Source organism: Callospermophilus lateralis, chromosome 2, assembly GCF_048772815.1.
Source record: "Callospermophilus lateralis isolate mCalLat2 chromosome 2, mCalLat2.hap1, whole genome shotgun sequence".
Classification (NCBI taxonomy): Eukaryota; Metazoa; Chordata; class Mammalia; order Rodentia; family Sciuridae; genus Callospermophilus; species Callospermophilus lateralis.
Genome location: NC_135306.1, coordinates 64,072,468 through 64,094,884, shown reverse-complemented (window position 1 = coordinate 64,094,884; position 22,417 = coordinate 64,072,468). Strand labels below are relative to the sequence as shown.

The 22,417-nt window shown below is 42.0% G+C and overlaps 1 protein-coding gene across 1 annotated transcript in view; it reads right to left on the bottom strand.

Annotated features, from left to right (window-relative positions):
- Window positions 1–20,264: 20,264 nt before the first annotated feature.
- Window positions 20,265–22,417, bottom strand: part of Glis3 (GLIS family zinc finger 3) — a 421,197-nt gene continuing 419,044 nt past the window's right edge. Inside the window, exons 9-10 of the mRNA XM_076843439.2 lie at window positions 21,258–21,440; window positions 20,265–20,401 (exon numbers count right to left, since the gene is read on the bottom strand). Of these exons, the coding sequence (XP_076699554.1) occupies window positions 20,265–20,401; window positions 21,258–21,440 (320 nt within the window). The remainder of the gene's footprint in view (window positions 20,402–21,257; window positions 21,441–22,417) is intronic.

Sequence of the window (22,417 nt, the reverse complement as noted above, 5' to 3'; positions counted from 1 at the left end):
GAAAAGGTACACTCATACATTTTTGGTAGGACTGCAAATTGGTGCAACCATTATGGAAAGCAATACAGAGAATCCTAAGAAAACTTGGACTGACCAGTTATCATAATTCTTGGCATATACCCAAAGGACTTAAAATTAGCATACTATAATGACAGAGCCACATCAATATTTATAGCAACTCAATTCACAATAGCTAAGCTATGGGATCAACTGAGGTGCCCTTCAACAGATGAATGGATAAAGATAATTGTGGTACATACACATACGGGACTATTACTCAACCATAACGAAGAATGAAATTATGTCATTAGCTGGTAAATGGATGGAACTGGAGACTATCATGCTAAGTGAAATAGGCCAATCCCAAAAAACCAAAGGCCAGTTATTCTCTCGGATATGCAGATGCTGACTCATAAAAGTAGATGTTCATCAGATTGGACAGTGGGGAGTGGAGAGAAAAGAGGGGCTGGGAATGAAAAAGACACTAGAATAAATTGGACATAACTTTTCTATGTTCATATATGAATACATGACCAGTGTAACTCCACATCATGTACAACCACAAAATGGGAAATTATACTCCATGTATGTATGATAAGTCAAAATACATTCTGTGGTCATGTATAACTAAAAAAAACAAATTAAAAAAATTAGGGAGATCCTGCTTTGACTGGTCTCCCTGACGCGTCTGATTGTCCTCCAGTGAGGGAGGGCTGGGTGCGGGCGGTCAGTCGGCCCTCTCCTTTCTTGGCTTGTCCTGGTCAGGGTGTGCTCTCCCCAACTCTCCCACAGGTCAGGAGGGAATGAGGGCTAAAAACCCCAACATCTGGTGCCCTAACAGGGACACGAAGAAGTCAGTTCACCAACAGCGAGACAAGCCAAGCCAGCTCCAAGGAATGAAAAGACCATTCTGGACACTTTGCCTGGTTGTGACCGTACTCCTCATTGTCTCCCTCGTGGCATTCATCATGGCCATGGGAATGGAAACTGGACTTGCTGGCCTCTTTACAATAAGCTTTCTCAGCAGATGATAGATGATATGCACCATATTGCCAGCACTGTCTTGGACCTGCAATCTCAACTTGATTCCTTGGCTGCAGTAGTCCTCCAAAACCGTCATGGCCTGGACCTGCTTACTGTACGAGAAGGGGGATTATGCCTCTTTCTAAAGGAGTAGTGCTGCTTCTATGCCAATCTCTCTGGTATCGTCCAGAACAAGATCAAGAAATTACAAGAAGACCTTGAAAATCGACGAAATGAGCTGCAATCCAGCTTCTTATGGACTGGGTTGGATGGATGGCTTCCTTACCTTCTCCCCTTTGTAGGTTCCTTGGTTACTATAATTCTTGTATTTACATTTGGACCTTGTGTAATCAACAGGATCCTCCAGTTTCTCAAGGATTGAGCCAGAGCTGTTCAACTGATGGTGGTCTGGCAGCAATATGCTGTCTTACAAGATACTGACTGGGAACCCTATGAGGTTGGCCACGGCCCCTACCAGGATGTGCAGGTATAAGCCCGGAGCAGAAAGGTTTCCTTCGTAGGTGATAGCCATCTCCCTTCCTTGAGGCTTCCCATTGGGTCTGGCGACCCTGCAGGTGAACTGCCTGAAGAGCCAGAGTGGTAGTCAAGGATGGGTAAGATCCCCAAAGGGGGCCAACCTAAGACAGGCACACTCTCGAGTAAGGCAAACACCTGCTAATAAAACAAAAAGGGGGAGATGTAGGGAATGATGTAACATGTGGGGCATGTTGCATCAGAAAAGAGGAAACCTAACTTGCTGGCGGCTATCCACTTCCTGGTCTTGGGGCCACATGTGGCTAAGATAGCACCTGGCGATCAGCCAGAAGGCATTGCCATGGTTATGATGAAAAATCGGACCACCCCTAGGATAGGCTCAGAACCCTTCTGCCCTCGTGGACAGCTCCTATCTCCCACTACTGCTGTAGGATGGGTGTACACGTAAACTCACCCCACCCTGCTGACCTTTATCCTGATTGGCTCCTGTACATTATATTAACTGTATGTGTTTTCTCATTAAACGAGATCCTGCTTTGAAAAAAAAAAATAGGATTGCAACTTTAGCCTTACCTTGGATAATATTTTCCTGGTATATTTTCCTATCTATTTATTTTAAGCTTTTTTGTTTGCAATAAGTTAACTTAGTCCCATATAGTTGAAACCTCTTTTTTTATTATTTATTTATTTATTTATTTTTTTGGTGGTAGATACTTTCATGTTTATTTTATATAGTGCTCTATTACTTTTATGTTTTTCTTTAATTTTTCTTTTCTTTCTTTCTTTCTTTCTTTCTTTATTTATTTGATTTTTTTCATCTTTCATACATTTGATTCAAGTGAGTTATGCACTTCCATTTTTACTCCAAATACAAATTGCAGGATCACATCAGTTACACATACACAATGTTTACCTAATACCATATTAGTGACTGTTGTATTCTGCTACCTTTCCTATCCCCTACTATCCCCCCTCCCCTCCCCTCCCATCTTCCCTCTCTACCTCATCTGAAACCTCTTTTTTTATTAATCCAATCTGAGAATCTATGTCTTTTAAATGAATTTAAGTATCTATTATAATTACTTTCATATTAGAACATAATTTCCTTGTCTTGCATTGGGTTTTCCAGCTATTGTGCTTCCTTTATGCTACTTCTCTCTGTTCTTCTTCTTTCCTCTATTGCCCTGAAAGTGCTGTGTCTTCATGGCTTGCCTCTTGCAGTGGCATTACTATTGAAAATTGTGAGATTATGTTCACCCCTTTGTGGCTGAGCTGTTCTTTCTGTGTAGAATTACTGGTTATTTTTCTTTGCCTTTGGTGTCTGCATATTTTTCTGTATTTAGTTCTCAACTTTTCTTCATTTCTTGTGTTTGTCAGTACATAGGCTTATTTAATCCAAAGAGTTTCATTTTTATCCAGTTAAGAAAAAGCTATTTTTCATTTTTTCAAATGTTTTTCTTCATTTTAATTTTCTTCGGCTTCTAGAGTTTCTAACTTCTGGGTATTAGTGTTTTTATTTATATGACCCATTTCTTTGGATTTTTTTTCATCTTTTCTTCCTTTTCTCTTTTAGTATTAGCTTTTAGGAGGCCTTAATATGATATTCTACTTTATTAATTCATTTCTTCCAGTTGTATTCATCCTTCTGTCTTTTCTTTCCAAGAATTCCATCTTTCTTAGCTAATATTTCCCCTGATTATTTATATATTTTTTTTTGTTCTTCTTCAATAATGGTAATAGTTTTCCTCATTTCCTTAAATATGTTCACAGGTTTACTTTAAATTTTGTTTTCTCTTTTTCTAATATTTGCTTCAAATGGCATTTGCTGCAGTTTGTGGCACTACACAGGAGTCTAGTTATTTAGCTTGTGAGCTCAAGTCCCCCTGCAGGGATCATTGACTCGTCTGGCAGTGCGTATTTTAAAAGGTCACTATCAGTGCTGGGAGGTTTAAGGGCAAAAGGGTGGGCGAAGCCCAAGGTACAGTGCTACAGAAAGAACTGCAGCACCGCTGTTGGCCATTACATTTCTTTCATCAGGCTCCATGGGGTTTTGAGTCCTTAGACCAAAGCAGTATCGGGGGGCAACCTCCCTAGGCTGTCCTCAGAATCCCTGGGGAAGTTGAGGTGGGAGTAGGATAGAGGGATAAAGTTCACGAGGCAGCTCCCTAGAAGTTTTCATCTATCTCTCCTCCTAGCAGGATTTTTTATAACTCTCATACTCCCCAATATTAGTGCACTGAGATGTGACAACTGACTTCTAAGTGAGAAGGCAGGCAGAGTTGGTCCCAGGGAGATGTAAGGGAGAGGCAAAAGCCAAATCTGAAGTCTTCACTGTCATCTTTTCCTTCGGTCATCCTTTCTCAGGGCTTTAGCTACCTTCCTTCACACCGTCCCACCTTCCAACTCTCACTCTGAGTTGACACTGATTTTGACATCCCCAGGAGTTTCTCAGGGTTTCAGATTTTGTTGCTCTTTCTGTGATCCACATTTCCTTCTTGCTTTTAATTTCTACAGATTTGACTTGATGGGAGGAACCAGCAGTCTACAGTAGTTAACCACCGTAGCAGGAATAGAAGCCTTTATTTCTGTTTTTCTGCCCTCACGGTGCTGAGCAGGATCTCCAATACAACACCAAATGGAAGTGTTGATAATGGATGTTATGCCACAGGGGATCCTAAGACAGTGCTCCAGTCCAAGATGGGAAAATTTTCTGATGCTTTCTTGAATCCCCAGAAAGGATGAATAATAATTAAAGAGATGATTTTGTCTCTGATTCAATATGAGAACTTGAGAACTTGTGGGACTCGTAGGAGTACAATTCAGAATGACACCTTATCTTCCCAGAAATCCAACTGCAGAAGTTCAATGGAATGCTGTTGGATGTGACAGGTATGATGGATGAGATTTAAAAAACCCACTGAAGAGAGCATGTGAAATTCCTGACATGTTAATAAGTAGTTTTTTTTTTTTTTTAAGGTGGTGTAAGCATGGTTATATGGTCAGAAATGTTTAGTAACAGGATTTTCATTCGAAGTTTTGGATAAAGGAAAGTGCACTCAAACAGCACATCTGTTGCTCATCCCCTTGATGCCCTCCCAAGTATTGTAAGCCCATCATCTCAATGCTCCCAAAGCTGATGGTTCTTCAGAAAGAATGCAGCTTCTAGACAGAACATGAGTCATGCAGAATGCACAGGATGGGGAGAGACAGTGAGTGATGGCACTGTGCGTGTACCTCTTGGGGAGACTTACTGATAAAGACCTTCCTCTCAACTCCTGACTGGTCTGAATTCAGAATAAATGATGCAGCAAAAACTCGTGATAATAAAAGAGGAGCAGATTTGCCTGATGACAGCTCAATCAAGTCAGGTTTAGATAAGTGTCTGCTGACTAAGGATCACTGTTCATTCACTATGTTGGTATGTGGTAATCCTGGAACTATTGGACTCCCCTCGACTGTTAGAGTCATGATCCTGGCTCAGAGTGGCCCAATTCATTAGGCCACTGTGGATACCTTTTGGATCACATGCTTACACTCATAAAAACCCAAGTTCTTGCCCCCTCATTCATTGTGAGGTCCCTATTAACTAACATACCAAGTGCTGGGGATGATTGATTAGACTAAAGCTGGGTACCTGAGCCCAATGGGTGCTCAGAATCCTTTCTTTGTGACTTGAAACCCAGATGGATAGGACAGACATCTGTATCTATCTCTATCTATAGGTACATCTTTCTAGTTATCTATGTATATAGAGGGACTGACTGACTTACTGCCTTTTCCCTCTTTAGGTTGGTTAAGTGCAAGCTTGCAAGTGTAGGAGAAACACCATTTGCCAGTTTTGTAGATTAGAGAAGCAGAAGAGTCAGGTCTGCAGAGATGGTAGAACTAGGTCAAAGTGAGAAGAGAGAAAAGACGGAAAGCAAGGGAGCTGAGCACTGGTTAGCTTTCAGTTCCATTTCTGATAGCTCATTTTATTGACACCCTGTGTCTGTCTCTTCAGTAACTTTCCCTTCTCAATTTGAGCAAAGGAAGGTTGGTTTTGTTACTTGCAAACAGAAGTGTTATTGCTTTCAGTCTGGTTATGTAGGATTTCTCTTTTACCCTCTGACAACTTGATTTTTACTCCCAGAACTGTGCTCTCTGCATCAGTCCTGAGGTTGAGCCCAGGAGTAGGGAGGCTAAGAGAAGAAACCTGGACATTGTTCTGTGCAGTTGTAGCCTTTCTGGGTGGAGGATACCTAGCTGATATAATCTCTGTGGTTCCCGTGCTTCAGAAGGGCATGCCCTGTGACTTCAGATCTCACGTGAAACCTCTTTCAGGCATCACAGAAGGCAATCCTGCCACAGGTCACTCCTGGATCCATCATATCAGTGAATCATTGATAGTTCTAACTGCCAGGTAGATTGGCCCTGGCTACACAGTCCCTTATGGCCTGGGAAGGTGAGCAACAATAGTTTCATAGCAAACTTTTCAACCGAGGCAGCAGGCCTGGGAGGGAGGGGGACGACCCAATAGGAAAAATAAAATCATGGATCCTGGAGAAAATACTGGGTTGGAAGCCAAGTGACAGCACAAATGCATGTCTGAGTGGTATAGAACATTTGCTTCAACTCCTTGAATTTTATAGGAAGGGAAGTGAAACCAGTATTTATAGGTAGCCACGAAGCCCCCAAGATTGCTGCAACTCAAGTATAATCCTCATTGACTACAGAATCTGGATTCAGAGTGGTAGTAGTTTGTTTAAGTGATGGAGATGGAGTAAATTCTGTGGCTTTCTCATTGTGACACTCAAACTCCTGGCAGAAGTGCTAGAGCTTGGTCTCCAGATTGTTAGACCAATGCTCTTCTCATGTTGTTTCTATTGTGGTGTTGTTTCTATAGCTGCAGCAGCACTGATCTTAGACCAGCTGGTCAGAGCCCACCCGGGCAGCTTAAGATCTATGGTAAAGAGAAGAATGGACCAACAGTACAGGATTTCCCAAAGCAGGTTTGCTTCTCCCACAGTTATGGACAAGTGTTCCCAATAATAGCTCAGTACAGTTGTTTTGATAAGGGGCAGGGGCAGAAGAAATGATCACAGAGGAAGAGGAAGAGCTAGGCTTACTGTTTTGGTTGTTTCATTCACTAGCTGTTACCTTGGATAAGCTACTATCTTAGCGTTTCAGTTATATTGCAGTATCAAAGGAGGCACCAGGACTAGATAGCATTCAGTGACTAGCTCTAATTGCTCAGACAGGCATGCAGGTCTAGAACATGAGTGGTCCTCTTCTGCCATGGACCTTTGGCTTCAGACATAAACTCTTTATGGGGAAAGGAATCTGGAAGTCTAAGGAGAAGTGAGCATAGGGTATATGCAGGGAGAAAAGAGGAGATGTTGGAGTTGATGGTAAAAGAACCAGCTGTGCTGGGCATGGTGGTGCATGCCTATAATCCCACTGGCTCGGGAGGCTGAGGCAAGAGGATCAAAAGTTCAAAGCCAGCTTTGGCAAAAGGGAGGTGCTAAGCAACTCAATAAGACCCTGTCTCTAAATAAAATACAAAATAGGGCTGGGGATGTGGTTCAGTGGTTGAGATCCCCTGAGTTCAATCCCCAGTTCTCTTCAACACCAAAAAAAAAAAAAAAAAAAAAAAAGATCCAGCTGTGTGGATGGACAACACAAATGTACTCCACAGTACCCCAGAGAGGCTGTTAGCTTAACATGCCATGCACATTTGCAATAGAGGGGAGGGGGTATCCCAGAAAGCAGTTCATCAGCATAGAGTGTAATGATTCATTCTAGATACATGGGCAACACAAAGAACTGAGCTGTACAGATGTTTGGTATACCCTGAATAGGGATGTGGTCTACAGATGTTCAGTTAGCTATAGAGCACAGCCAACCCAGGAAGCACTTGGATTAGAAATGACAATGCTTTATTCTGTTTTATACAGTATTAGACTACAACAAATGTTTGCAGTGTGCACTATTTGCTGTCTGGCAACTGTCAAGGTATTTGTTGAGTCCTGCTACTCTGACAACTCCTTAACGATTTTTCGTGGACTTTACAATCTGCACTGCACAATCTTCTCTCATAGTATTTGGGGTTGTTGACTCGAAGGCTCTAAGAATTCTCCCAGGTCTGCCTCTAATATTTACAGGGCCTGGGGCAAGTTTGCAAATGGAGGCCTATGCACTCATAAATCTAAATATTTAAAAAATTCCAAAGCAAGCTAACAAAACCTTTTAAATAAAATATGTGATCTCTTTTTATCTTAACAATTATACTATCACAACATTCCGGAAGGCCAGGTGTCATTAGTCAGCTTTCCATTACTGTGAAAACCTGAGAATCAACTTAAAAGGAGGAAGGGCTTGTTTGGGCTCACAGTTTCAGAAGGGTTAGTCCATGGTCCTCAACTGGCTCCTCTGCTTTTGAGCCTGTGATGGGGCAGATCATGAAAGTCTGGAGGGCAGGGTGGACTAAGGCTACGCACCTCATCATGGCTGGGAGGCAAAGAGAAAAACAGGAAGAGGCTGTGGTTCCAATATCCTTTTCAGAAAGTGTACCCCTAGTGATCTAACTGCCTTCCACTAGGCCCACCTCTGAAAGGTTCTACTGCCTCCCAGTAGCACCACAGGCTGCTCACCAAGCCTTCAATATCAAGTCTGTCGGGGGGCTTTCAAGATCTAAACTATCAAACCTGGCTTGATTTAGAATAATCTGAGATCCCTTGGATTTTCCTGACAAGAGTATGCAAGAGGCCAGGAAAGCCCATCCCACCTGTGCCCATCCCCGTTTCCTTCAAACACCCGGATCCATCTTCAATCAGTCTTCATTTGTCATATGTAGACACTCTATATCTAGTTCCATCTATAACCCCCCACCCAGCTCTCAGGCTTTACCCTGGCCTCCTCTCAGGCTTTGGGATGCATGTCCTAGAGACCAAATCCACTCATGGAAGAATGAACTTGAGAAACAGTCCTTGCTGGCCCTGGAAGCAGCACGGTGTCATTTGGACAGGGATGTGTAGGAGTTCTAGATATCTGGTATAAGTCCATGAGGGGAACCCGAGTGACATTTGGATGGAGACATTTCTTTGGCCACATAAACTCTCCATTGTGTAGGCTGCATGGCTGAAGGATGGCTGGAGGATGGTCCTAATGGAGCCCTTTGAGCATGGGACCAGTATAGGAGGTTCTCTCTCTCTCTCTCTCTTTTTTTTTTTTTTTTGCTTGTAGACATGGTATTGTACTATCTTTTTGATGGACCCCTAGAAGGTACTAAAGATGCCTCTATGTGTACCACAGTTGGAAATGAGCTTAAGATAAAGACCTATCTCCATAGGCAACATCACTGGAGGATTTTACTACTGGTGCATCCTGGGCTAGCTCATTTCCTTTCTGCTTCTGTACATTGATCTCATAACTATGGTCTGTGCATTGGTCTCCTACTGAATGATCATCCACTCAGGGTGCAGGATCATGATTTTTAAAAAGATGATAGCGACCTTTTAGTAGCACTTAACATGTACCTGGTACTATGTAACAAAAACTATATATGTATCTCATTGTCTGTGAGATGAGTGCTATGATTTCTGCTCAAAGAAGTGGGCTCCGAGAAGTGGAGATTAATAACTTGCTTCTGGGATTGCAAAACATAAGTGGCAGAAAACAAGATCTGCCTGACACCCAAGTCCATGCCCTTTCTTGATGTCTTCCAGGAGGAAAACACAATAGGTTGGCCACTTTCTCTAAAAGAAAAATAAAACCTTGCTGTTCTCAGGGCGCAGTATGTTAGCCTTCAGAATAAATAGTTTTGAGATTCTGAAGTCCAAGTGCCCCCCACTCTGTGTGTGTGTGTGTGTATGTGTGTGTGTGTGTGTGTGTGTGAGAGAGAGAGAGAGAGAGAGAGAGAGAGAGAGAGAGAGAGAGAGAGAGACAGATAGCCAGTAGGGGAGGAGTTGAAGCAGGAAACCCTTTTCAAAAGTGTGTTGAGTGTGTGAAATGTATTCTTCTTTACAAATTAGTCAACATAATGATGGCGGATCTATGTGTTTCTCTGTAATCCATGTGGCAGGCACAGAACAATGCTGATCATATCCTCAGCTACCTGGATTGGGGTTAAGTGGACAACAATGATTCTTTCACAGACCTCATTAGCTTTGCAGCACTCTGGAAGGACCCTCAGTAATGAATGATCAAGACAGTAGTAGTCAAGATTCTCTTCACAAGGGGGTGCTTCAGCAAGGGGGCGCTACAACAGCCTTGTTGTTTCTGCTCAACACAGAACTCTTTTACTGGGTAAGAGCAATCTTTGCACAGGAGCATCCCAATGGTCTGGCAGAGCTTCTCTTTGTCCGGCATCATAGTCTGATGGCACCCTCTGTCTAATCTGCTCTGTTCCTTTCTTAGGTAAACCTTTATGCTTCCATCTCTGTCTTAGCATCTCTTTCCTGGGGAACCCAACTTTGTGCAGACCCCCATACTGCAAACAACCAAAATAAACCACTTGAAATGCCAGTCCACTAGAATATGACATTGTGGGGACTGTGATATGGGTCTCTTCTGCCTTGTCTTCTGAACCTAGTATAGTAACTGGTATGTTGTTTAGATACAGGGCTCAGCAAACAATTGTTAAATGAATGAAATTCAAACAAATCTCTGCATTTTCTCACATTGGGATCATGTAGATCTAAAGTAATGAATGCTTCTGGAATTTTCCCTTAGTTCACTACCTCCTCCTTCTGCTACACTAATATCCAGCCCCCTTCCTTCCACATTTTCTTTTCCTTCCTTATTTTCCAAGAATTCACAGCAGTCACAATCATGCAAACTTAGAAACCCTTGTGCAGTTCTTTCAAACCACCTTCTCATTTCCTCCTTAGCTTCTCTTCTCCTTCCTTCTTAGCAAGCCAGTCACCATATCCACCTGTCAGTCCCAAATACTGGTCCAGGTTGGGTTCTACTCCCATTTATCTGCAAAGGAGGGGAAATTTACAAAGAATATTATAAGGAATGCTGCCCAACAAGGTGCTTGCACAATTTTTTAACTGTCTACTAGGCATTAGGCATAGTGTTAGGTGCTCTTTGTGCACAATCTTTATTTTAAAGTTATGATAAAAATATGCATAATAGCTGGGTTGCAAGCTTGTAATCCCAGCAGCTCAGGAGGCTGAGATAGGAGGATCACAAGTTCAAAGACAGACTCAGCAATTTAGTGAGGCTATAAGCAACTTAGTGATACCCTGATTCTAAATAAAATATAAAAAAGAGCTGGGGATGTTTCTCAGTAGTTAAGCATCCCTGGGTTCAATCCCTGGTACCATAACAACCAACAACGAAATATGTGTACCACAAAATTGATCATTTAAGCCATTTTAAGTATATAATTCAGTGGTTTTAAATACATTCACAATTTTCTGCAAACATCACCACTAGCCATCTCCAAAAAAATTCATCTTTTCAAACAGAAACTTTGTGCATGTTAAATAATAACTCCTCGTTCCCTCTCTCCCAGTCCCTGATAACCACTATTCTATATTTGACTCTTCTAGGTACCTCATATAAGGGGAATCACATAATATTTGTCCCTTTTTTGCCTGACTTTTTCACTTAGCATAATGTCTTTGAGGTTCATCTAAGGTTTAGCACATATCAGAGTGTCCTTTTTAAAGACTGAATGATATTCCAGTATATGTATAAACCACATTTTGTTTGTCTACCATCTACCCATTATTGGGCATTTTAGATTGTTTCTACCTTTTGGATATTGTGAATATTACTACTACTACCATGGACATTAGTATACAAGTCTAGTCATGCACTGCTTAGTGATGGGGACACATTCTGAGAAACAGACGATTTTGTCATTGTGTGAACATCATAATGTACGCTTAACCTAGATGGCAAAGGTCAACACTCACCATGGCCTCCAGATACAATCAAGAGACATGGTGGGGCTGGAGTTGTGGCTCAGGGGTAGAGTGCTCACGTAGCACATCCAAGACCCTGGGTTCGATCCTCAGCACCATATAAAAAATAAATGAATAAAGAGACACAGTAAACAAGAGGCATGAGCCTGCTGCCTGTGTGACACAAGCATAGTTTTATGGTCAGCTTCTTTAAAAAAAAATAAGCATAAGTGGTGCACTCTGAAATAACGATAAGAATATATGTGGTAAATATATAAACCAATAACATAGTGGTTTATTATCATTGTCAAATATTATGTACAGTACATAATTTCAAGTCCTATCCTTTTATAGGCAATAGACTAGGTTTGTTTATGTATTGGCATCACCCACAAGTGTAACGTGTTGTGCTGTGACCTTATAATGGCTGTGACATCACCAGGTGATAGGAGTCTATCAGTTTCATTGAAATATTACAGGACCATCCTTGGACATGTGCCTCATTGTTGATCAAACCATCGTCATGTGGTGCCTGGCCCTGCCTGAATTCTTGCTTCTAATTCTTTTGAATTAAGAGTGGAACTGCTGAGTCATCTGGTAATGATATGTTTGACTTTTTGAGGAGCCATGGAACCATAGTACTAACAAGGTGATTTGGGGAAAAAGGGCCCCTGACCCCCTCTTGGAGAATCACGATGCACATTAGCGTAGGGAAGTCTCTGGGAAGTCCTAAAGCAAAGACATCTATGCAACATTGACCCATCATTCCTCAAACTAATTTGATGGTGGAACCCTTTTGGCAGAATAACTAGGAACATACCATCTCCTGCTGGTTTGGGAAACAGTGTTCTGGGCTTGGCAAGCCTGCATGGAAAGGGTTATCATGGTGCGTGTCATTGTGTATATCATAGTGTATGCTCACACAAACCCTATTGCAATTGCATTGGTCATTCACTCCTTGTGGCCTCTGGATGCAATAACAGACATGGAAATCAAATGAAGCTGCTGACCATACGGTACAGCATACAGTTTTACACTCAGAGCAGAGATGGGACCACCTGCGTCCCTCTAATTAACCTATTGGGTGACTTTCTTCTCTTGATGGTTCTGCACATGCTCTGTTCTCTCTGGTGTGCCCTTCCTCTGCTTCTTTGATTCTTGAAGTTCTACTTTCTCTTCAGGGTTACTTCAGACACCCTCTCTCCTCTTCTGTAAAGCAAGGTGCTTTTTGACCCTGTCCTTCTCTCTCTCCAAGAAGGAATTGGGAACCCCTCTTCTGCAGAGCTGTTCTTATACACAGTTGTCCTGTTGAATAGCCTGTCTCCACTATATCAAAGGAGTTTAACTTCAGTTTGCCTAAACAAGGACCTAAAGAACCTATTAAGATACAAATGCCTCCATCTCACTAAAAATTCCAATTCAGTAACTCTTGATGTACATTTAGAAGCTCTAGAATGTGCGTTTTTAACAAGCCCAAGGCAAAATTCTCAGGCACATGATTCTCAGAATCCCCTTTAGCTATGTGAAGATGAACCACCTCTGCTTTTGTTTGTTTTTCATATAGTAGGCATAAAATAAATGTTGAATGAGTAAATGAACGAAAAAAATGAATGAAAAAACCCCCAATTTCCTCCTCTGTAAAATGATGAACTCACTCAGTTTTCTCCTAATTCAACTTCTCTTTAAAATTTTTGAGTTATTTTATTCCAAATACCTGTACCCTCTGTAATCTAAGTAGCAGACATACAAAATACAAAGCATGTGAAGCCATCAGGGAAACCTGCTGAAGAGGATTTAGTCCCAGCTAATATTTAGCAAATGACTCAGGACTCACAAAGAACCATATTTGGGGAACAACCAATTTCATCACAGGCTAGAGACACAAAGAGAGGCATACACTTGCACCCATGTGAATTCAGCCTCATTCTCTCCTGTAAGTATGAGAACCCAGCAGGCAGCACTATCAGGCTTGACAAGCTCCCAAGTTAGGCAATTAGGGAGCTGGGTATTATGGGAAATCAGGGTCAAGGAGGAGGGCTTGGGATGGTCAGCTGCCATCTTGCCAGGCAGAGGGCACAGACCGTCAGAGCTGTCAGAGACCCCGACTCTGCTACAACCACTTCTCAATGGATAGAACCCAGGGCCTTGCTCACGCGGAGCACGGGCTCTACCACTGATACACCCCCAGCCCTCTGTGGCATCTTTGACTTTCCTTTCCCTGTAGGTTTCAAGAGGCAATTCCAGCTTCTTATAAGAGCTGTGGCCTGAGAAAAATGAAGTCTCCCATTACTTATAACCTCTCAGCATTTCAGAGGAAAAAGGTTAGCTATGGCTGCCAAGATCCAGCAAATATTTGGTTAGCTTGGAAAGAATGGGTGCTCATTTTCCAATTCTCACAGATTTCTCGATGCCCAGTTCCTTTTATTAAAAACGTTAAATCCAGAGATAAAGTCGAATGGCACTCCAGGCTCTAAGCATTCATCTGTATCCCGGGGAGCAGAACCCAGGATCTAAACAAAGAAAAGCTAAATCAATAGAACTCATGAATTTCCTCTAGGAACAGGATCCAATGTAGCAGAAGAATAAGCAGAGAGGCTCCTCTCTGCCGTTTTCTTTGAGTGGGTATTTATGGGAAAGGCTAGGGAATGTTCTTTCGCTTGATGAGGGACAGCAACCATGCCTACTGCCTACTGCCTTTTTATTTTGTACAACCTGTGAATTAAGAATCTTTTTTTTACCTTTTTAAATAGTTGGTAAAAAAAATTAGAAAGAGAATATTTTATGACATCTGAAGATGAGATGAAATTCAGATTTGCATTCCCTAAATAAAGTTTTATTGGAACCCAGCCACACCCGTTTGTTTGCATATTGTCTATGACTGCTTTTGAGCTACACTGGCAGAGTAGTTCAGACAGAGACCAGATAGCCCTCAAAGCCTAAAATACGTACCATCTGCCTCTTCACAGAAGTTTGCATACCTCGGGAGAAGGGGATGAAAGACTTGCTGCTCACTGTTATTTGAATGGAATACTACAAAACATATATGTACAGTTAAATAATTATAAAGCAAACATCTAAATAACCTAACATGTGGATCAAGAAATAAAACCTGTTGGTCAGCAGCCCAGGAGTCCCCTATGTGCCCTTTCTCCCTAACTGGAGTTGATAAGTATCTGGGTAATATTTTTCCTGCTGTTCTGTATACCACCAAAACTCTGTAATTGAATTTTGCTTGTTTTGAAGTATGTGCTAATAGAATAATATTGTGTATTTTCCTCTGTCTGCCTCTCTCTGTTTTAGTCAGCTTTTTTTGCTTCTGTGACTAAAAGACCCCACCAGCACAATTGTAGAGGAGGAAAAGTTTATTTAAGGGATCATGGTTTCAGAGGTCTCCATGCATAGATAGTGGGCTCCATCTCTCAGGGCTCAAGGTGAGGCTGAACATCACAGAAGAGGAGTGTGACAGAGGGAAGCAGCTCACATGTCGAACATGCAGACAGCAGAGAGAGCAACTCCACTCACCAGATAAAAATATATACCCCATAGCCACGCCCCCAGTGAACCACTTCATCCAACCACACCCCACTTGCCTCCAGTTAACCACTCAGTTAACTCCATCAGAGATTAATTCACTGATTAGGTTAAGGCTATAACCAAAACATTTCTTCTCCTCCTCTCTCACATTGTCTCACACATGAGCTTTTGGGAGACACCACATCTAAACCGTAATACTCTAGTTTGTGAGGCTAAACTCTTGAGTTATTTTGTGTGGCTATAATTCTGTCATTTCTTTTGCCACACAGCTTTCACCATGTCCCTCAGGCAGGGTTCACTGATTCATTTTCTTCTTGGTGGACAGATGGGTCATTTCCAGTTTAGGGCTGCTATGAGGCTATCACTTTGAACATCTTGTATCTGAGCCATTTTGACTTTGCAGTTTCTCAAGAAGAGTGGAACTGTTGGGTCATTGGATAGACATTTCTTCAACTCTCCTACTTAATGCTGAACTGTTCTCCAACAGGTTGGACCAAATCACTCCCACCAGCCAATGTGATTTTAAGAAGTATAGGAGCTCTTTGCATCTTCTCAGTCAGAGCTTTTTCTACCTGCAAATCCTGAACCACAAGGTGTCTGTTCACTCATCCCTAGGAGCCTGACAGGGTGGGTACATGAGACCCTTGTCTCTTATGTTTTTTCCTTTTCCTTAAAATCATTCTCAAGTCTTAAAAATGTATTGAGAAATTCAGCTAAGAATGCTCCAGATGGGAGCTTGGCTAACAGGCCATCCAGGTGGGAGACTATCTTGACCCCTCCCATCCACTAAATGGATAGGCCCAGAGGAAGGACAGGATGGGGACACCAGGAAAGGGGTCACTGCCCCTTTCTGATCTCCTGGGGAATCAGAAGGTTGAAAAGTCAGGGAATCATCTCTTGAGAAGCCCATGCTTGTGTCTTGCTGTGTAGGGTTTTAGGAAAATGGGGCTACAATTCCCCTCCTCCAGCATGCTGAAACCCGCACCCCGAGTACCAAGCACTAGAGGCATTTCTGAAGCATGATGTAGCGCTACACTGAAAAGGCACAAATAAACCCCAAACCCTAGCACACATTTATCCAGTTTGTGAAGCGGATTAATAGAATAACCAATAAAACATGTATAAAAGCTTTAATTAAATCTGATGAAATAAAACTTCATGTTTTATTTATGGACACTCCCAACATGTAAAGGATTCGGGGAGACATTCATTTTTACTGCCATTTCGTCCTCATATCTATAATTAAATCCAGGCTGCAGCTCTGGCCCAAAGCAATGCGGCATTTTAAAGCTGGCCTTGGACCCTTCCCCCTCCCATCTGCTTTTAATTATAATTACCATCCCAATACATAGGAGGCTGATGGCAAAACAAAACAAAATAATAAAATAAACAAACAAACAACAGTCTCACTGCCATTGTGTTTCAAAGCAACATGCCAAAGGAGATCTCAGGCAGGAGGGCGTATTCTCTATTTCCAGTTTTATTCTGTACCAAGTGCACAATCCCTTCATTTCACTTTTGACATATAAAAAGGACTTCATGAAACAAGACAAAATAACTTATGATTATATGAAACATAACTGTGACAAATCACAAAACTATACATATTAATAGAAAAAAAGTGTACCTAATTCTTTAAAAGATTTATGACAATAAGCACCAGATGTGCCTCTAGAGTAAAATCGGCCCCATATCCAGTATGATATACGCAGTTCACTTCTCTACGTGAGTGTATATAACTATGTACAAGAGCTGTGTGATTTATGGAAAACAGATTTCCACTTTTTCCCCCCAAAGTGCTTTATGTCAGCAACATTACACAGGATGCTTTGCTGTCTATACAAAATAAATCTCTTCTTTTTTACACTCATCATTTCTCCAATGAGTTTGGTTTTTCTTTTTTGCTTTATCCATAGCAAAAAAAAAAAAAAGAAGAAGAAGAAGAAGAAGGAGGTAACTGCAGAAATTCCACACCACCAACAAAAAGTGCCATTAAGAAATGCTGCTAAAAATGATGTAGCCAAAACAGTCAAATAAAATAGCAAATAATTACACTGAACATTTACAGTCACTATTCCCAATACTTTGTGGCAACTGGAAAAGTCCAGGTTCTCTGAGGGGAGAGTTGAACAGTTATCCTTGTTCAGAACTGGTATCAGTGTACTCGTGTACTTGACAGCTGCTAACTCAAAAAACAATGGAACAAAACCAACACTCCATTATCAGTGGATCTATGCTGTGACCTACTGAAGACTTCTCTTCCATGTTAAAATTACCTATGTAATTTGGGGAAGACATGGGCAAAGGGAGAGACCTGACAAGCCCATTAAATATTTAAATAATCTTTAAATGCTGATCAGAGGCTAAATTACAAGCTACATGTTGATGCAGTCCCTTTAGGGAATCAAGATAATGCAGCAAATGAAATAGAGGTCTCTAAGTGTACTGATTTTTTAAAATTTTTTATTTTTCAGTGTGATAGGATAATTGGCCAAAGGGGCTGTGTGTGTTTTCACAAGCACCGCTTTTGTGGTTGTTTGTTAGTTTGTTCTTAAAGGGGAATGACAATCTCTGGATGCTTATGAAAATGGCTACATATGGAGACTTAAAAAGGCCAGGAAATGGAAGGAAATGATTTTCTGAAGTTCTGCTTTCACTGATACAAAATACTGGTGAAAGTACATAAAAATCTTCTGCAGTGTGAAAGGAAGCAAGGGACACATCTTAAGTCAGAGAAATTCTGGAGTCTAAGGACAACTTGTGTAGTCTGAAGGAACCTGAATGTGTTGTGTCCTAGGCCCTAATTGCCAATGTGCAGTCATCAAGAAACCCTGAGGAGCCATACTGGGCCCTGCTCCTTGCATGTTCCCTCTGACAGCACATATCTCTCTTAGGGGCCAGGCCTTGAAATCCTTTTGAGAAAGGAGGAGTTACAGGTGCTGCTGCCACCTGGCCATTCTTTGGATCCCCCCAAGCCCAGCTTAGACAAGGAAGAATCAGGGTCACTGTGATAGACAACCATGAGACCAGAGCCTGGTTCACAGCATCTCCTCTCAACCAAAGAGGTATATGACATCCCTGATCTCTGAGGTTCAGCATCATGCTTTGTCCTTTCCCCTTTCTACTTGAAATTAATTAAACCACAAAGCAGGGCTGACAGCATCAACTGCAATAACAACCATCCATGCCTTAACATCATTTTTCTCCTCATCACACAAATAAAATACATTTCGAGTTACTTGTAAAAGCTTCAGTATTTAAGAACAGCTAGATGGTCTCTCTAAAGATAGCAGAATCTTCCCTTCTTTCCAGAGTGTGACAGAGGACAAATGAGGGATACTAGTGACCGAGCCAATGTTAGCATGCATGTTTCCATGCTTAGGCCAAGTAACACAACCCACCAAGTTTGTAGCAGGGTGGGATTTTACATGCAGCCTGAGAACTCACTTATCAAGGAAGCTTGATGTGCATCCTTTTGGAAAGCACAGCAGATATTTTTATAAAGTGGATAATTTACATCTTTTGCAGACTTGGACACCTGCATGATAGCTCTCCTTAGAACACAGCTCACTAGCAGGAGAAACTAGATCAACTGTGTTGAAAAAATGGAATCCACACTTGGTTCTTTATTCCCCTCATTCCACCATGAGTTGGAATGAATACTGGGATCAGGTAGAACATTTCTGATTTTGGAACCAGAATGGAGGGACATGTCTATCAGGATACAAACTGTCACAGGATCCCAAGTCTGACAATGAGCTATTTAATTGTCTTGTTGAAGCCAGCAATTATCTCAGTTGGATAAATAGCATTATTTCACTTTTGTTCAGAAATTTTTTTTTTTAAAGAGAGAAAAAGAAACTTGAAATGTGAATGTACCATAATATTGTAATAGACTGAATCTTTGGGGTATGGCCAAGTTTTACAGCCTATGCCCTAGGACACAGTATCTTTTAAATACCTTTGTAAAGGTGTCACTGAAAATTACTTCCTATTTAGGCTTGATATAAAACTGTCAATTGCACTGTGAAAAATTCCAAGCCTTTAAACTAGAGTTCCGAAAAAGGGTTCCCTTCTCAGCCCACCTTTTGTGAACCATTTCCTCTCTTCTCCAAGAGTTGATAGGACAAGGCAGGTGGTGGGCATGTCTTCAAAAAGAGAGAGGGAACAAGTACAGAGGAGACAGAAGTGGACTCCCTGAAGGAGCTGAGCAGAGGCTATGCAAATAAAATGGATATCAGGCCTCCCTGGTTTGGTTTTCCAAGAGGACCCTGGCCATGATGCAGTGCATCCTGTTCTCCTGTTTTCTGGCACATCTCAGGCAGAACACAAGAGTGCAGGCAATGGGGGACCAATCAAATGACCTTTTCCACTGAATGTTTTCAAGTCGATGAGCAGTCAACCCAGAAGGGTTCTTGCTATAGCACTGGGAGCAGGTAGGTGTATGCGTGCGTGCGTGTGTGTGTGCGTGTGTGTGTGTGTGTGTGTGTGTGAGAGAGAGAGAGAGAGAGAGAGAGAGAGAGAGCCTACCCTGTTTCCCTCAGGTAGCCTTGTGCTAACTGTAAAACTAATATTCCAGGGGTGGGGCCAGACAGAGCCACATTGTGGCAAAATAAATTTAACTGGGTGATTGAATTAATAATGATTTCTATCCAAAGAACAAACCTTTAAATTTTTTTCTTTTTAAAGAAGATGTAAGTAACAAGTCTTTAAAATCCAAGAACAAAGTAGAAAGCTGACATATAAAAACTTATTTTGTCATTGGAGAAATACTGAGAAGCAACCGGTTAGCATGAGGATATCTAAGAGAAGAGGGAAACCCAGGGAGTTGCCATGTGTTAAGACCACACTGTGCTTTGGAAATGGATTTCCCTCCTTGTGCCCCAGCAGCCATGAGGGAGAACACTGGGTGAGACAGCTCGATATGCCCCTGCTAATGGGCTGTCCTTCCCTCTTTGGAGTTTTCAGCAAGGGTCATCCCCAAACTACTTTTTCATATGCACATCATTTCATTGGTGTCCTTTGAGGGCTGACATCCAGGAAGTAACAGGTATCCAGTAGAGTGAGACTCTAAATTCCCTTTGAGAAGACAGTCCTGCTGGCCTCCTGGTCCAGCAAACCCAGAGAGAAAAAGGAGCAACTGCAAATATTCCTGTAAAGCCAGCTCTGACCATCCAGTCCTGCCTTCCAAAGTCAGTGACCCTACAGGTCCCACTGATTTGGTTGACATTCTTCTTCGTGCACTCTGTAAGAGTATGAGAACAAAAGGTGGCAAGCAACCAAAAGGTTCTGGATGTGCAGCAGAGACCAGGGATGTTTCTAGCCTTCAGTATAGACAGAGGAGAGCTGGCTAGGACAACGGTCCACAGCACTGATCTGCAAGAACGTGTTGTCTTCAGGACCATTGCGAAGAGACTCCCCAAAAAGGCTTGAGGAAGCTGAAGGCAAATCATACACTGGAAGAGAAAGAAGGCAAGAGGTCAGTAATGCCAGCCATGCTACACAGGCCAGTTGTGCAGTACAATCATATAGTTTCCTACACGCTGGCTGGAGGCCGATGAGGCCACAATGCTAGCCTGATGTAAGCCCTTCAGCAGGTCCCTGTCCTTAAGGAACTTAGTAGGGGAAGAAGGACTTGAAGGCTGCTGGCTAAAACATGACTCAGCACAAAATATGATATAGGTTAAGTACAAGAAAAATGTTCCAGGGAAGGATGAGGGTGGCCTCAAAAAGGAGGCAACAATAAAGTTGAGACATCAAATAGAATGGGGTTCTCACAGATGGAGACATAGGGAAGAATATTCCAGAAGGAAGAAATGGAACAAAGATGGAGGGAGGGATCCAGGGGGCAGGCAAATATCAGGAGAAGAGTGTGTAGGAAAGATATGTGTAGGGAGGTCTGGAGAATGGATGGGCCTAAGCCACTGGGGCTCAAATGTCAGACTTGAAAGAAGAGTTTGTTCTCTATGCAAGTGCAAACTATTTAAGGTACTTGAGCAAGAGGTGGTTGAACTTTGTACCTAATTTTTGGAACACAGTGCTCAAGGTAGTTTGGGAAGCAGAACTATAGAGATGGAGAAGTGACTGGGAATTGGATGGCCATTGCCACAGTCTGGGAGATATGATGGCAACTGAAATGGAGCGTGGGTGAGGCTGAGATGGGATGGAGATGGGAGCCCTTTCAGGGGTACCCCAGTGAGGATATGAGGTTCTCAGGTGCTGGTCAAGGCTGGTCCAGTCCAGTCACAGGAAACCCACCTGGTCTTTCCTGCTAGTTGGCCCGAGTTTCTAAGTCAGAGATACCCAACACACCTGCAATGCCTGAGTGAGTCGAGAAGGCTCTGTGGAAAACATCAAAGCCAGCCTGGCCCATGGACGTGGGGACCAGGCAGTCCTCAAAGGAAGGCACCACACTGCAGGAGCTGCCAGGCGGTACAGTTCTCTGGGAGTCGGGGTAATGTGGGGGGCAGAAGGTCTGCAGCTGTCCATAAAATCCTGAAATGCAAGCAAGGCATTGAGTTACTCCAGGGCACAAGATCATTCCATCCCAGCCAGAACCTCACTCAGCCTGGGTTCATATAAATAAATGCCTTTACCTCTTGGGGCCATTTATAAAATCTTCCACACAAGCTTCTGGAACATAATTTGGGCTGAAGCTCTTTGACTGCAGAGCGATTTCAAGATGTGTTGGCTTACACCATTTTAGTTTGTACTCTAGTATCCAAAGCAGGAGGGCTTCTTACCTACCGTCAACTCTCCAAGAGTCCTGGATACCTAAAGCCTTACCTCCAGGGAACATTCCCACCCCAGGTCTTCCTATCTGGTTTTGAATGCATCTTTGTTAATGTTCTTTATCCTATGTTTTATTCTGTTTTCACATTTGGCAAAATCCTTCAGAAAGCTCTTAAGAAGGCTCCCCTAACACACAAACAACAACAACAACAACAACAAAATAGATCTATTTATCCATCTACCTGTCTTTCCAATGGATAAAATTCATATTTATATCTTCCTAGTTATTTTAAATAGGTACATAGGACTCCTTGGTTGGATATACTATACTTCACAATTATTATTGTTGATCTTTGTAGTAAGCTGGAAAACTGAAAGTGATTACATAATAAAAAAATATGAGGAAAGACTTCTTAATACTTGAGAATTACCATCAATCTCTTGATGATCCTACTTCATCTATCCTCTTCAATTTTTCTTCCTCCCTTAATAAAATTTTCCTTGGTTCCCTATGTGGTCCTAGTCTGTGGCTCTCCAAAATCTTCCATAATTCCTTACCTTTTTCTTCTTTCTCTTTTGCTTCATGATACATTTGAATCAAGAGATTATTTTCTTGTAGTGTAATGTGCTTTTAAAAATATAATAATGCAATTTTAATTCTACACTTTATTGGAGGGAGAGCCGCAGCTCTGCTGCTTTCTAATGCTACATTTCATTGTGCCTGTTTCCTCAACTGTAAA